General features: G+C 38.0%; 1 protein-coding gene across 3 annotated transcripts; it reads right to left on the reverse strand.

The window, feature by feature from the left end:
* Positions 1-309: 309 nt before the first annotated feature.
* LOC102772895 (chromosome unknown open reading frame, human C3orf17) lies at positions 310-13,689 on the reverse strand. Of its 3 annotated transcripts, XM_006752678.2 has the most exons (8): positions 13,521-13,689; positions 10,317-10,396; positions 9,752-9,883; positions 9,247-9,324; positions 6,889-7,250; positions 6,516-6,577; positions 3,869-4,125; positions 310-1,413 (listed from the first exon to the last, which is right to left on the reverse strand). In XM_006752678.2, the coding sequence occupies exons 1-8, from the start codon at positions 13,554-13,556 to the stop codon at positions 951-953; spliced, it is 1,470 nt and encodes a 489-aa protein (XP_006752741.1). In that variant the 5' UTR covers positions 13,557-13,689; the 3' UTR covers positions 310-950. The 3 variants fall into 3 exon arrangements, with proteins under 3 accessions (XP_006752741.1, XP_015421414.1, XP_015421442.1); XM_015565928.1 differs by lacking the exons at positions 9,247-9,324; positions 9,752-9,883 and having other exon boundaries at positions 13,521-13,687; XM_015565956.1 differs by lacking the exons at positions 10,317-10,396; positions 13,521-13,689 and having other exon boundaries at positions 6,889-7,012; positions 9,752-9,856.
* Between the last annotated feature and the right edge of the window lie 1,745 nt (positions 13,690-15,434).

A 15,434-nucleotide genomic window follows, 5' to 3' on the forward strand; every position in this document is an offset into this window, starting at 1 on the left:
GAAAAATTACCTCAAACTTCACACCATTGCTTGAAAATACGTAAGATTTACCCTCTTGGAACAATTGAACAAGCAACATACAAATGTCTGATGACAGCAACAGTCCCAAATTATAAATACATGGTTAGCCTCATATCCGGGTCTGTTTTGTGTCTCCTAATTCTATCTTCTCATTTACCTTTCTCACCTACTTTTACTTGGTTTTATCCTGTTGTATTTCATGTATAAACCTGGGTCATGTTACAGTATATCTTTTCCAGAATCAGACACACACACACCCCATAAATAAAACAAAATAATCCCACAAACTTGAAAATTCCAAAAGCATTTTAATATCCTCTTCTATGAGAAAAGGTGAACAAATAAAGTGAAATAATGGTTGTGCCTGTCCCTAGTAATACAATTGTTGGCAAAACTTTTGAGTTCCTTTAATGATCAATTTTAATGTATCAACAAGACAGCACTACCATAGAAGCTACAAACCTTGATGTTCAGAAGTGGACTTATCTGTAATGGAGCTAGTAAGGCCAAAGTGGTCTTTCAGGTGCTTCCTTGCTACTCCCCACCTCCACTCCCCATTTTTTGTGAGGCTCAGAGTAGGTTTTTGCAAACCTAAGTATTCGGGTCTTTATTCCCAGGTAAGTTATAAAATTACTATTTTTCAGGGATCTACCAGATTCAGTCAGGATAGCTGCTTTTCAAAGGCAGGATATAGATTTTTCATCCTAACACCTGGCAAATTGGACTATTTAATAGTCTAACATCTGCCAATGAAATGACACAAAGCTATAAATGTTTACTGAACTGAAATGAACTGCTAATCAATGTTGCAGTAAATCTCTTGAGTCCAAGAGGTGCTTTCAGATCTTTCCAGATTTCAGGAGTTCCACTTAAAACAGCAGAACACTGGACTAGCTTGCTAATCACTTAACAGTCTCACAGATGAGTATCTAAACTCCCATTAAAGCAAAAATATCATCAATGTCATCTGTCTCCTTAATGTTTCCTGATGTATTATGTTTAATTATTTGCATCATTGTCCATGAATCCCTTTCATTTTCATTGCTTCCTGTAAGATTTTCATGATTTTGTTTCTCCTTAGTTTGTATGACAGGATTTGAAGCTCTGCTACTCAAGAGTTGCTTACTGTTAGCGTGGACATTAGTTTTATGAACTGCACGGTGTAAGAATCTCCGTTTACTGATATCTGTAGAACTCTGAGTCCCTTGAGGGGATTGCTGAGTTTCCTTTAAAAGCGCCGGCTGCAACTTTCTCTGTGGTTTTCTCTGTCTCAGTAAAAACTTATTCTGTGATCTTCTTAGTCTCGGATGATGCTTTGAAGTTTTGCTATCTGAGCCACGAAGAAGGCAGTTGCAAATTGATGTTTTTATGCACTCTAGTTTCTTAGGCAAACTTTAAAGGACAGAGAAAGGAAAAATTTGAGATTGTTAAGTGGCAGAGAAAACACTCTCAAAAACTTTTAATTTGTCTTTTTTTCCACCAACTTGCAACAGAAAAATACACAATTATCTAAGTCCCATTTTTGTGTACAACCCCAGAATCATGATGAAAAATAAGGAAATAGGAGCTTCAACTCAAATCTGTTTTCAGAGCACAACTTCCCTCATTCAGGGTATAGGCAAATGTGTCCCCATTAGAGTCCCAAAGTAAAGTAGCTCCTACAACTGCCTAGCAAGGTAGCTTAGTGGTGAGATACCTCCATACTTAGTGCCAGAGCTTTTTCCTGATAACTGCTAATCTGTTCATAATGTAATTAATACGTAAAAAATACATTGAAAATTCGTAAGTGGAACTGGGGAAAGGATTATCTCAAATAGAAAAAAGTCTGTGAGGGTGCATTCATCCATTTCTGGATAAACAACTTCCTGTTGTAGCAGGAATTGAACAAGAAAAAAGGAATAAAAATGAAGGAGTTTATATAAAGAATGAGAAGACAGGGCTTCTGGCACACAGAACTAACAGCCTTGAGCTACCCAATTTGTGATTCATCTATATCGTCTTCAAGTTTGGGAGTTCAGAACTCAAATAGCTGACTTAGGTGTTTTGCTTCTGAATAGGATGCACTGCCACAAGGTGCACTGGTGCCTTGCTAACTGCCTCACTGTTTGCCGTAGTCAGATTTCAAAAAGATTAGCATGGGTCTGTACTTCCTGCCCAACCATCCTCCCCTCTTCCTTTTTAAACATATAGAACTTTGTGGGAGCCCATTATATTAGTAATTCATGATCTCTGTCTCCAAACTACTTTTCTTGTCTTAATATAAGCAGAGATTTTTAAGTGGGGAGAGGCTAGATATACTTCCCAGTTGAAACAGAAATAGAGCCCAGGCGGTGTTGCTCAGTGGTTGAGCACTGACCCATGAACCAGGTCAGAGATCGATTCCTGGTCAGGGCACATGCCTGAGTTGTGAGCTCAATCCCCAGTAGGGGGTGTGGAGGAGGTAGGCAATCAATAATTCTCTCTCATCATTAATATTTTTCTCTCTCCCTCTCCTCTCTGAAATCAATAAAAAAATATTTTTAAAAAACAGAAATAGAAAGGATGAAAACAGAAGAATCAGAGGATTTGAATTGACTTGTAGATCTCCAACACCCTGAGCAAAACTCTTCATTTCCTCACCTATACAATAGGGATAATACTGCCTACCCCACAATTACTGTGGACACAAAGTAGATTTAAAATATTCTACATTTTTAAACAGCAAAACAGCACTATATATTTGTGAAATACAAAATAATGGTTTAACCAAATAAATACCAGTTGGTTATCCTTTTCATGAACTTTTAATGATTATCATCTCTCCTCATTTACCTCTGACATTAAATCCAGTCTTGAGCAAAACAATTCTCTCCATCTACGGCTGTTTCCACCCTGAGGTGATCTCTTTTAGATGGACAGGCCTTGTGGGGATCCCAATGTGAAAACCCTTCCAGAAATTTATTCCTGAGGAACACTTAATTTCTCCCATATCCTTTAATCAAAACTCATTACAAAACCCTTACTATATCAAATTTTTTACTAAAATGGGAATATTTTTTCCATAAATTTAAAAATTTAACAAATTTTAGACAAAATGGGAACCACTATAAAGTCCTGAATAGATATATGCCTAACTATAGATAAGAGATTATAGTGGATGCACAGAATATTGCTTGAAGGATACATTAAAACCTGGTCAGAAGGACTGCCTCTGTGAAGGGGGAATAAGGATCTTTATAGCCATTTGTGGCTGATATTGTTACCATGAGCATCTATTATTTTTTTCAATAAAAATAAAGTCCTAAAAAGTGTCTAATTTCATGTCTTATTTCAAGCAATACTTACTGGCTCACAATCAAAGATGCTATCCTTGTGCAGTTCTATGAAAGTAAGAAATCAGTACACTTAGAGTCTAGCTCCTGTGAACGAACATTACCTGACCCTGACCTCAGAGTGTGGTGTGTGCCCTTGGGGAAGGCAGGCACCTTCTGCGTCTGCTCTCACTCACTTATCCTGCTGCTCTGAAGCTGTGGGAAGACTGTCCATCATTTCTACTAAAGCTAGCATCCTGCGAGGATTAAGTCTGTTTCACATACAATTGTATCCCCAGACATTCCTAATGCTTCTGAATGAATGGATGGAATGGTGAAAAGTATAAATGAATAAATTCAATCAATCAAGTTTACTCCTCCCAGTGATATAACTTTGCCCAACAAAAGCAGCAAATAAAATTACAAATTAAGTATATTCCACTTTTAGCCCCCCTTGGGCTACTGGACATGCCATTTTAAAGAAAGCTGACTTGAATATATATACTTATGCCCTAAATAACAAAAAAAAAGGAACATAATTTTTGTAATATACCTACCTATAACCTTGAGCTTCCACATGTTTAAGGCGGTTACTTTTAAGAAGTTTATTGCCCAGAAAGGAAGCCTGAGCCTTGAGTTTTTTGCTCCTGCACCACAGAATCGCCAATTGGATTTCTTCAGAAAGTTGTATGAAAGTCTCAGCCTCTTGGAATCTTTGCACAAAAGTTGTGGCACAGGGAGTTCCTGTCACTTTCTGAGAAGGTTTCGTTGCCTTTAGTTGGGATTGAGGACATTTAAACTCAAAGCTGGCCTTCTGAAATATGGAAAGGTGATTTGTTACTGAATTGTAAACATATGACAAGAGAAAAGCTGACTCAGACTATCAAAATTTGAAAATGCGTCTTTTTAAATATATTTTTATTAATTTCAGAGAGGAAGGGAGGGAGAGAGATAGAAATATGAGAGAGAATCATTGGCTGCCTTCTGCATGCCTGACACGGGAATTGAGCTGCAACCCGGACATGTGCCCTGACTGAGAATCAAACCTCCTAGTTCATAGGGTGATGCTAAACCAACAGCCATGCTGGCCGGGCTGAAAATCAGTCTTTTTAAAAAAAGAGAAACCTTTGTTAGTTCACTGTACCTTTCTTTTTTCCTAAGAAACTTAATTTTTTATTCACAGTCCCTAACACAAAATTTGTCCCCCTCTGAGCTACAATAGATCCCATCCACAGCTGAATTCAGTTGCACACAGGAAACAATATAAATATTCTCACACATATATCTTTCACCCACACATAAGAATAAAACTCCACATGATTAAATATCGGTCAAAGCCTATCTGATGGGAGGAAAATCACTGAAGAGCCCCTTTCCTCTGTACTACTGGACTCTCACAACTTGTTCTTCACTTCCTTATGTACCCTGAGTCACCCTCCTTAGTGACAGGTTATAAATGTTAATGAAGACACATGAAGACAGGGATGATTGCTGAACATATGTTAACATGCTTAACTAAGTACCATTTTCAATTTCAATTCAACCATCTTTTGATGTTGCACCTTTGTCTCTTCAATCCACCTTTCCGTATCAAGTCAAGTTTGAATTTTATCAACTTATACCAGGGGTGGGCAAACTTTTTGACTCGAGGGCCACAATGGGTTCTTAAACTGGACCGGAGGGCCAGAACAAAAGCATGGATGGAGTGTTTGTGTGAACTAATATAAATTCAAAGTAAACATCATTACATAAAAGGGTACAGTCTTTTTTTTCAATAGTTTTATTCATTTCATACGGGCCAGATCCGGCCCGCGGGCCGTAGTTTGCCCACGGCTGACTTCCACTATTTATGAAATTATGCCACATATTAGGTCTGCTTCCATCTTTCAATCAAAGCTTACCTTCTTCCAAATTTCTTATCCTCAAGAATATAAAAACCAGTAGAAAATAGAAAAGTAGAAACCTACAAATGCTTTGTGTTGGTGATTTGTTAAATAAGTCTTATCTGAAAGCAAACAGCATATTAGTGCTAACTGCTAAAAAATGTGGTAGTGATAGTCATGAATAAGAGGGATGCTGACCAACCAACTTCAAAACCTAGCAATAGGTGGATGGACTACAGAAGTTTCAGGATCACAGAGAACCACAGTTGTTACTATTTTGGAGGCTGGTGTAAAGGGTAAAGACCAGATTATGAAACCAAACTGCCTGCATTCAAATCCCAGCTCTGTCCATATCTGCCACGTGGCCTGAGCAAGTTTCTTGATCTCTATGTATCTCAGTTTTCTCACCTGAACTATGGAAACTAATAATAGCACCTATCTCACAGGACTTCTGTGAGGATTGTATGAGTTAAAATATTTTGGACAATGCCTGACAAACGGCAAATGCAATATAAGTATGTATTAGCCATTATTATTATTATTAACATAATGTAAATGCAAACTAGAAGCCTTATAAATGTTCAAGAAAGTACTCTAACGTTAGAAATGACAGAATTCTTAAATAGAATGTAAGAAATAATCCATGAAGCAAACCAGAAAAAAACAATTTTGAGAAGACAAAGGGTAACAGAAGTCAAGTAGTTACCAGATGAAAGAGAGTGACACTGACATACATATTGTTAGATCCAGAACAAAAAGAATTTACGGACACTGACTAAGAAAAGGAGTCGTGTTAAAGTTTGAACCTGGACAGGAAGAAATGGAAGCCTCATGATGAGGAGGATAATAATGACACTGAACCAATTAAGTATCTACCATACTCCTGATTCTATGCTGAACACTTTACCTGCATTAAAATGGCATAACCCCATGAGGTACATACTATTAGAAAATAGAGATATGAACAAGTCAAGAAAATTACATAAGGTCACTCAGCCAGTACAAACTAAAGGACTCAAACCATTTATGACTGCAAGGCCCATTCTCTTAAGCTACAGTATAATCCACACCTACAATGGATCCTAGGGTCATTTTAAAGTTCTAGCAAAACTCAATAAAATGTTTCTGAAGGCACTTTATTAACTGAATTAACTCGATGCACTAAAATCCCTTGGAGTGCCTCCATTCATAAGCACACTGAGAACTAAGATGGTACTAAGCTTAGAGCTAGGGATAAAAAACAGATTTAATCTCTGTCCTTGGTAAGTGGCATCTACTGTATACATTAGCAGAAATCAAGCTATAATAAATTAAGCCAAACCTGAATAGCTCTGTGTTTCAGCTGTTTGCAGAACGCCCTCACATCAAATTCTGATGACTTTGCTGTGGAGATAGAAAGATCAAATACAAAAACTTAGGCATACTATTTTCAAATCAACAAATTCTTAACTGCATGACAATATTTCTTGCCAAACTACTACAAAAGAAGTAGAGGAACTATGAAAAGAAGCAAAGAACTATGAAACGACAGAAATAAATAATTTAAAAGTTCAAACTTAGAAAACAGGTATTACCATACCTCTTTGAAGATAATCATTGTTAAAATTAAAAGGAATGGGCTATCTTCTACACAACCCATGAATGTATTGTAACTTCAACTTTTTTTAAGTATGTGCTATATCAAAGCATATTACCTTTGACGATTTTCTTATTCTTTACTGGCTGTCCAAGATCCACATTATTCTGTATATTGATCCTCATTTGATTAGCTTTTTTGGGAATCCTATGTGAAGTTTCTTCACTGCACCTCAGTGATTGCTCTTTTGTTGAGAACAGTTTATTTAGCAATTTAGTTACTCCCTTAGCTGCAAAAGCTGTAGGCATTTTTTTCTTAAAGACCTCTAAATAGGGCTGTCCCAAAAATTCAACAATATCAGAAGGAAAGGTAAAATCTTTGAAGTAAGGCAAAGGTTGAATCCTTGAGACCTCCTGAAGCAATCCAAACAATGACTCATATAAAGAAATCAGCCTTTTTAAAACACCTTTATAGAGAACCCTAGAGAAAGAAATAGGAGATCATGAATTAACCAGTAATTACAATTTGCAGATTACATAATTACCACAATTCAAAGCTGAAAATAAATGCCTATCAACCTACCACTAAAGATAAAAAACACTCGCACATATTTGCAAATAACCAGATTAGTCTAGCCTTAATAGAAAAACCCAAATACAAAATGTTACTTAAGCCCTAGCTGGTTTGGCTCAGTGGACAGAGTCGGCCTGCAGACTGAAGGGTACCAGGTTTGATTCCAGTCAGAGGCACATGTCTGGGTTGTGGGCCTGATCCCCAGTAGAGGATGTGCAGGGGGCAGCCAATCAATGATTCTCTCTCATCATTGATGTTTCTATCTCTCTCTCCCTCTCCCTTCCTTTCTGAAATAAAAATTTATTTTAAAAACCAATTATTTAAAACACACACACACAAAACAAAATGTTACTTAAAACTAAATGAAGCCCTAACCGGTTTGGCTCAGTGGATAGAGCGTCGGCCTGCGGACTCAAGGGTCCCAGGTTTGATTCCAGTCAAGGGCATGTACCTTGGTTGCAGGCACATCCCCAGTAGGGGGTGTGCAGGAGGCAGCTGATCAATGTTTTTCTCCTCTCATCGATATTTCTAACTATCCCTCTCCCGTCCTCTATGTAAAAAATCAATAAAAACTAAATGAAGTACTAGATAGAAAGCTGTCTCAAAGGATATGCACCAAAATCCTAAGTTTGGTTTTATCTAGGTGGTGAGATTTTAGGTAAATTTCAGGTTCTTTACATTTTTTCCTACATCTTAAAATTTCTTGAAATAAGCATGTTTTATTGTTGTAATCACAAAAACTTAAGTTATTTTCATTATAGACAAGAATGATTGTTTGACATAGAACATAATATGATTAGTAATTTTAACATTATTACCTCTAAGAATAAGTTGAAAAACAGAATGACTGAAAATAGTATTTAAGATATCCTTGTTGAGACAGCAAAGCAAGTTTTTTAATCTCCAAAGACAAATCCTGTGTTTTTTTTAGTTTTAATTTAAATTAGAGATAACAATCCCAATTGTCTAAAGCAGCCCAAATCTGGTTTTTTTACAAATATGGGGCAGATTCCGAGTCCAATTATCCATCAAGTAAGCTTCATCCTATATAATAAAAGGCTAATATGCAAATCAACCTAACGGCAGAACAACCAGTCACTATGACGTGCACTGACCACCAGGGGGCAGACACTCAACACAGAAGCTGCCCCCTGGTGGTCAGTGCACTCCCACAAGGGGGTGCACCACTCAGCCAGAAGCCAGGCTCACAGAGCCTCTCCCACCTCTGCAGCAGCGCTAAGGATGTCAGACTGCCAGCTAGGCCTGCTCCCTGCTAAGCCATCAGTTGGACATCCCCCCGAGGGCACCCAGACTGGGAGAGGGCACAGGCCAGGCTGAGGGACCCCCCTTCCCGAGTGCACAAATTTTGTGCACCGGGCCTCTAGTAATATACAGAGATGCAAGAGAAGGTCTCTTTACCTTGCAGCTACTACCAGTGTTCTTATATCAACTAACTGTATTTCAAAAAGCAGTGGTGTTTCAGATGGAGAAAAAGAATCTGGAGCTCATAAGGAAGGTCATGCCATTAAAAATAATAAACCTAGAGGCAAAAAGAATTGAGTGAAACAGCCTGCCCAGAAAGACCACTTTAAATGGGCCAGTTGCTGTATGATCACAGCAATGATTTTTTTTTATTATTATTCTAGTTGCTAATCCTAGGATTTCATTTGCTTAATTGTTTACTGTTGAGGTGGTCTCTTGCCTTCAGATTTAAAGCCTAATCTTTTGACATAAAACACTTAGCTTCCAAGTCCACCCCACATAAACTCTGATCAAATGAAACAGAACTCCCACAAATTCAGCATCCCCCGGGAAAATAAATATGAAAACCAGTGAAAAACCTAGGCTGAGTTAAAGAGATGAAAAAGAAAACAAATGATTTCAAAGATGTGTACATACATACCATAACCTGCTCACCAGCCCAACCATCACAAGGTTTAAAATAATGAATTCTTGCAAACCTAGGTGTTTCACAGTCAAGCTGGAGATTCAAATTAAAGTTGGAAAACAGAATCAAAGTAATTTGAATTTTCTAAGTTACATTTATGAAGGAACTAGATTGGAAACAGAATTTTTTTTTGATGAATTAAAGCCTTAAAACATGTTCTATTTAACTCATGGAAACTTAAAAATATAGAGCTTTCATTATTAAACTGAGTTTCTGAGGTTTAGTTTCGAAGATAAGATTTTCTGTCAGTGTCCTTAGGATAATACATATGAGAGAGAGAGCCAGTCTCTGGCAATGGTTGTATGAGGCAATTCCCGGGAAAAGGAGGCCAAGAAGCAAATTTATAAGAATTCCATAGGTTATAACTCCTACAGACCCCTAGCTTTCAAATGGAAATACTACTAAATTTATCCAAACAATTTCAACTGAGAAATAGGTATTTCAGTTGCTTCAAGGATACAGAAATGTCTTGCAGCAACAATCTAACAAGCGAAGTAACAATTTGCAGGCTCCCAAAATCTTCATCAACACAAATTCCACCACTGGTTGGCTGGGGATGACACATGCTTTGGTAGCTACAGGCTGATTTTCACTTGACAAAAATAGAAAAGTATATTACGTTCATTATTAAATATAAAGTACTTTTATATACAAAGTTGGGAAAGAGAACCAAAGTAATTTGGATTTTGTAAGTTACATTTATGAAAGAACTAGATTGGAAATAGAAATTATTCAATCAAGTACAGAGTTGCTTTAAGCTCAATTTGAGCTAGTTATGCTCAAATAGGACTCACTGAAATTCATGGACACTGATGTTTCAATATAATCTTATCATGTCCCGGATTTCAAGTGACATCAGTCCCTCCCACAAGCCAACAAAAGATTACCACAAATACCAGCACCCCTAATTAAAACATTTGTATAACTGAGTATAATTGGTTATATTCCAACACCAAGCAGAAAAAAATCCAAAGGGAGATCACAGCAAAACAGAGTTCTCACCACAAGGCAATTGGACCACTTACTTGGAAGAAAACAACTCAGACAGATCTTGAATTGAACTCTCCAAATTCATGTTTTTCAAACGTTTTAAACACTGTTCAACCTGAAAGGGGAAGAGCAGCTCAAATTCATATGCATATAATACAGACAAGGCCACTGATGGGACCAGCAAAGCAAAGAAAACCAAAATTTCAAAGTATGGAAATATACTGAATACCACAGAATACCCCCCACCCTTTTTTTTTAAGGGTAAAGAGTAAAGAAATCTGTAACTCAAAGTAATTGCTTCTGGCTAAAAATCTAAAATTTATCCAGCGAAACAAATTTCTCAAGTCAAATTATAACTAAGAATTTATTATGTGTGATGCTATAAAGTAGACCAAAGTAAGTATAAGATTATTCTCAAGATTATAATTTTTCTGAAGCAACATGATTTCTAATAGTGAAACTATTAAGACAAAATAGTAATTACTAAATTTCAGCAGCCTGTGAGTGCCACAGAAATGAAGAAAGTGATCAGTCTATTCATTTTACAAATGTATATTGAATACCTACTGTGTGCAAGGCATGCTGGGAAATAAACACTAACCAATTTCTAGTTGCTAAAAATCTAGTAAATTAGTGTGTGTGTGTGTATTAAATATTGAAATTAAAAGATATGCCTTATTTAAAATTGCAATCCCCTCAGCACTTTCTTTTTCTTTATAGCACTTATCACCATCTGACATTTGATTGATTGCCTTTCAACTATAAGTTCCAAGAGAACAATATATTTTGTCTATTTTACCCACCATTGTACTCAGTATTGAGCATCAAGTAGGCATTCATAGCATTTTTTATCAAAAAAAAGGAAAAATAGTAGCCATCCATTATATAAAATGTGTCAAGAATTCTGTGGTCCTTAGGAAATACCACACAAAGGGCATGCATGGGACTGCATCCAGACTGAAGGATGTCAAGATCTGGATGGCCACCGATACTGGCAAAGATAGTATCTTGCTAAAGCTACATATATGCTACTAAAAATCCAATCAAAGTTATGGACTCTCGCCCTAACCGGTTTGGCTCAGTGGATAGAGTGTCGGCCTTCGGACTCAAGGGTCCCAGGTTCGATTCCAGTCAAGGGCATGTACCTTGGTTGCAGGCACATCCCCAACAGGGAGTGTGCAGGAGGCAGCTGATCGATGTTTCTCTCTCATCGATGTTTCTAACTCTCTATTCCTCTCCCTTTCTCTCTGTAAAAAAAAAAGTTATGGACTCTCTCTTAACAGAGTGTCGGCCTTCGGACTCAAGGGTCCCAGGTTCGATTCCAGTCAAGGGCATGTACCTTGGTTGCAGGCACATCCCCAACAGGGAGTGTGCAGGAGGCAGCTGATCGATGTTTCTCTCTCATCGATGTTTCTAACTCTCTATTCCTCTCCCTTTCTCTCTGTAAAAAAAAAAGTTATGGACTCTCTCTTAACAGGATGGTTTTCAGAACAATGGCAGCAACAATCCCTAAATTCTCTGGGGTCAGCTCTTTTTCATTTTTTAATTATGGACACCATCCTTTGAGAGAAGTCCTGGCAAACCAAGATGGTAAAGCACCTGGGGAACACAGTAAGTGAGCTATGGTTCAAACAAAGCCGGGGAGGGGGCTTGAGAAGTTAGCAAGGAAGAGAGAACATGGAGAAACATAAGAACAGTTATATTTACATACATATATATATATATTTATACACACAGGTACACATATATTATATATATATATTTTTTTTAATTGATTTCAGAGAGGAAGGGAGGAGAGAGAGAAGCATCAACGATGAGAGAAGCACAACAATTGGTTGCCTCCTGCATGCACCCTACTAGGCACAGGGATCGAGCCTTCAACTGAGGCATGTGCCCTTGACCGGAATCAAACCCAGGACCCCCAAATCTGCAGGCTGACGCTCTATCCACTGAGCCAAACTGGTCAGGGCAGACAGTCTTTATATACTCAAAGTACTGTCACACAGAAGAGGAATCAAGACTATTTTCTATTCTCCTTTGGTGAACATTAGGGGGAAGGTAATTCCAGTATCTAGCTTTTGAAGGTAGAAAAAAATAAATCTTAAAGTAGATGAAAGTTCTTTGTAAACTGTTATGTGAAGCAGATATATAAGGCAGTAATAGTAAGAGTAATACTAGTTGTAGCAGCATGATGAGACATGCTCCCTACTCTAAGGGATGGTAGGGACATAAAACATGTACACAAATGCCTGCACTGCAGCACAGACCATGCTAAATGCCGTAAGAGAAGCCCAGATAGCCAAGACTCACAAGAAGAGGAGGAGTTCAACTTCACTAATCAGAAAGATGCAACTTAAAATGAGATTACCATAATAAACACTCATGTTAACCCTTGGGAAGAAATGATGGCTGCGAGAAGACTTGAAATGGAACTTAGAGGATGAGAAGGCTTTTAACAGGCCGAGATGGAGCGGACATGGCCTTCCAAACATACAGGAGCAGGTAAGCAAAGGCTCGGGTGAGGGAACAAACATGGTAAGGACTCGTGAAGAATTCAGTTTACCTGGGATGTAAAATAGATGAAGGCAAGAGAGAAGCCTGAGCTAGGGAAACTGAATAGGACAGACCATGGAGGATCCTGTAAGCCAACCTATGAGGTTTGGTCTTTATTCAGGAGACAATGGAGGAACATTAAAAATCAAAGCTGTGTTATAGGTGATCTATCTACTTTGCTTTATAGAATATATCAGAGTGGAGAAAAGATTAGTAGGATAGCAAGACAACTAAAAGTTGGCAAGGCTAAAAAAAGATGCAGCCAGAACTAAAAGGGACCAGAAGCAGAGGCAGTTTTGACTGATTCAATTAGATGGCACAGCTACATAAAAGGAAGCAGCAGAGAAAATGGAACACCAAATTTTTCTGAGTAATTATTCACAACTTGGAATCCAAGAAGAGAAATTTGTTCAATCTGAGATAAACTTGGTTTTGGAATTAAAGACTCAGAAGGAGATAAAGCTGCCCAGACATGAAAACTCAGGGAAAGGCCATGATCCCAGTTCTTTGATGAAGAAATCGTCATCTTTTTTATCTTAAGTAATGGGGATAGAAAATTAACCAGAGAGCATGAATCTGTAAGTTTAGACTCAGTTTCTGTAAATAACAAAATATTAAGTAGCAGTGTGATCTCCATCTTCATCAAGCAAACATGTTGAGTCTCAAACACAAGGCTTCCTCCTTACCTGTTTGAGGGCCAAATGGGGCTTGTGGCGGCCCATTCTGTTGTGATTGCTGTAAAGGACTGCACATAGCACATCTGTTTCTGCATCTAAGATTTGGCTCTTCAATGACAGTGTAACAAGGCAGCATCCTTTAAGTACAGCTTCAATACAAAGGTCTAAAGCAGAGAATTTTAATAAGACTTAAATATGTATTTCTGCATTAAGTGTATTATATAAAAATCACTGAAGGAAGCATCTTTCCTTATTTTTTTAAGATATTTTAATTATTGATTTTAGAGAGAAAGGAAGGGGGGAGAGAGAGAGAGAAACATTGATTTGTTGTTCCACTCATTCATACATTTATTGGTTGATTCTTGTATGTGCCCTGACTGCAACCTTTGGGTATTGGGATGATGCTCTAACCAACTGAGCTACCTGGCCAGGGCTCCTTATCTGTTTTAAAGCAGCATTTTTTTCAATCTTTTTCATCTCATGGCACATATAAACTAATTACTGTGGCACACCAAAAAATATATTTTTTTGCTGAACTGACCAAATAAATAGGTATGATTTTGATTCATTCACACCAGATAGCTATTGTATGGTTGCCTGTTGTCATTTTTTTTTATTTGACAATCTAAGGGGAAAAGAGGTAAGTGCCCATAGTCAAGTATTACATGTTTAAAAAATTCTTGTGGCCCTAGCCAGTTTGGCTCAGTGGACAGACTGTTGCCCTGCGGACCGGTCAAGGGCACGTACCTTGGTTACAGGCTCATGCCCATCCCTGGTCAGGGCTCATACAGGAGGCAACCAATCGATGTGTTTCTCTGTTTCTGTCCGTCTTTCCCTCTCTCTTACACTCTCCCTAAAAATCAATGGAAATATATCCTCGGTGAGAATTAACAACAACAACAAAAAATTCTTGTGGCCTACTAATTGAAAATCGCTGTTTTAAAGGAACCAAAACCAAATACATAATCAGCCTTAACTCTAAGGATGTAATTAATGATTAAGTATGTAAGAAGTTGGAAAACAGTGACAGATTATATGGTCTAAAAATCAAGAGAATGTCTGTTAACAAGTGTGTATATCTGCATCACATTTTACCAGGACTTTAATAATCTTTCACAGGAGTACTTTGCAGTCATTTGGTGCACACTTACACCTTTAACTTTTAGTACCACTGAAGGTGGGGCACATGTTGTATACTTCTCTGAATCCCCCATTTTGTTACACACACAAGACATTTTAAGACTAATCGCCTATTAAATATTCTGCCATGTACTTTTTCCAAGTTTGTTTTTAACTACTAGTATAATACTGCTGTTTGACAGATTAAATTTTAAACTTATGTGTAGTAAAAAAAAAAAAAAAGCTTGTTTATGTACTATTCTAAATATAGTCAGTGACCATAATTTTAAACCTAATCGAACAGTATTATGCAGTTATTCATTTTGCATGCGTTGCTTGATGCTTACTGTGTGCCAGGCACTGTACTAGTTTCTGGGTGTATAATGATGACTATAGTTAACCAGGGTGATAATAGAGCGTAACATTTAAAATTAAAACTGCCTCGGGAAATCGAGATTAACTGCTGTAATTATACACCGTAACTTGTTGGATATTACAAAATAAAAAAACAGCATCATTAGATGTTCCCAGCAACCGGTGATGGGTAGGGAGGGAGGACTAACCCCATTTTACAAATGAGTAAGCAGAGGCCCAGAAAGAGCGCGGGGTAAGCCGAGTGCCTACGGGGCTCCCCCAGCTACTCCCAGCGAAAGCCGGAAACTGACGGAAGGTAAACGGGGTTCCCAGGCGCGTCCGCCCCCTCCGCCCCCTCGGCACAGCGCGTGGGCTCAGGGAGGCGCTGTGCAGCCCCAGGCCCTCCCAGCCTCCTTGGGAAAATCCGAGCACAGGCTTGCCCCGGCCAGC

Source organism: Myotis davidii, unplaced genomic scaffold (genome assembly GCF_000327345.1).
Source record: "Myotis davidii unplaced genomic scaffold, ASM32734v1 scaffold470, whole genome shotgun sequence".
NCBI classification, from domain to species: domain Eukaryota; kingdom Metazoa; phylum Chordata; class Mammalia; order Chiroptera; family Vespertilionidae; genus Myotis; species Myotis davidii.

Excerpts from the sequence above, each read along its gene's own strand:
- LOC102772895 (XM_006752678.2), bottom strand. The coding sequence starts at position 13,556 with ATGGGCCGCCACAAGCCCCATTTGGCCCTCAAACAG. Across the intron at positions 6,578-6,888 it reads GAATAAGAAAATCGTCAAAG|CAAAGTCATCAGAATTTGAT; the intron begins GTAATATGCTTT and ends CTATCTCCACAG. Across the intron at positions 1,414-3,868 it reads GTGGAAGCTCAAGGTTATAG|TTTGCCTAAGAAACTAGAGT; the intron begins GTAGGTATATTA and ends TGTCCTTTAAAG.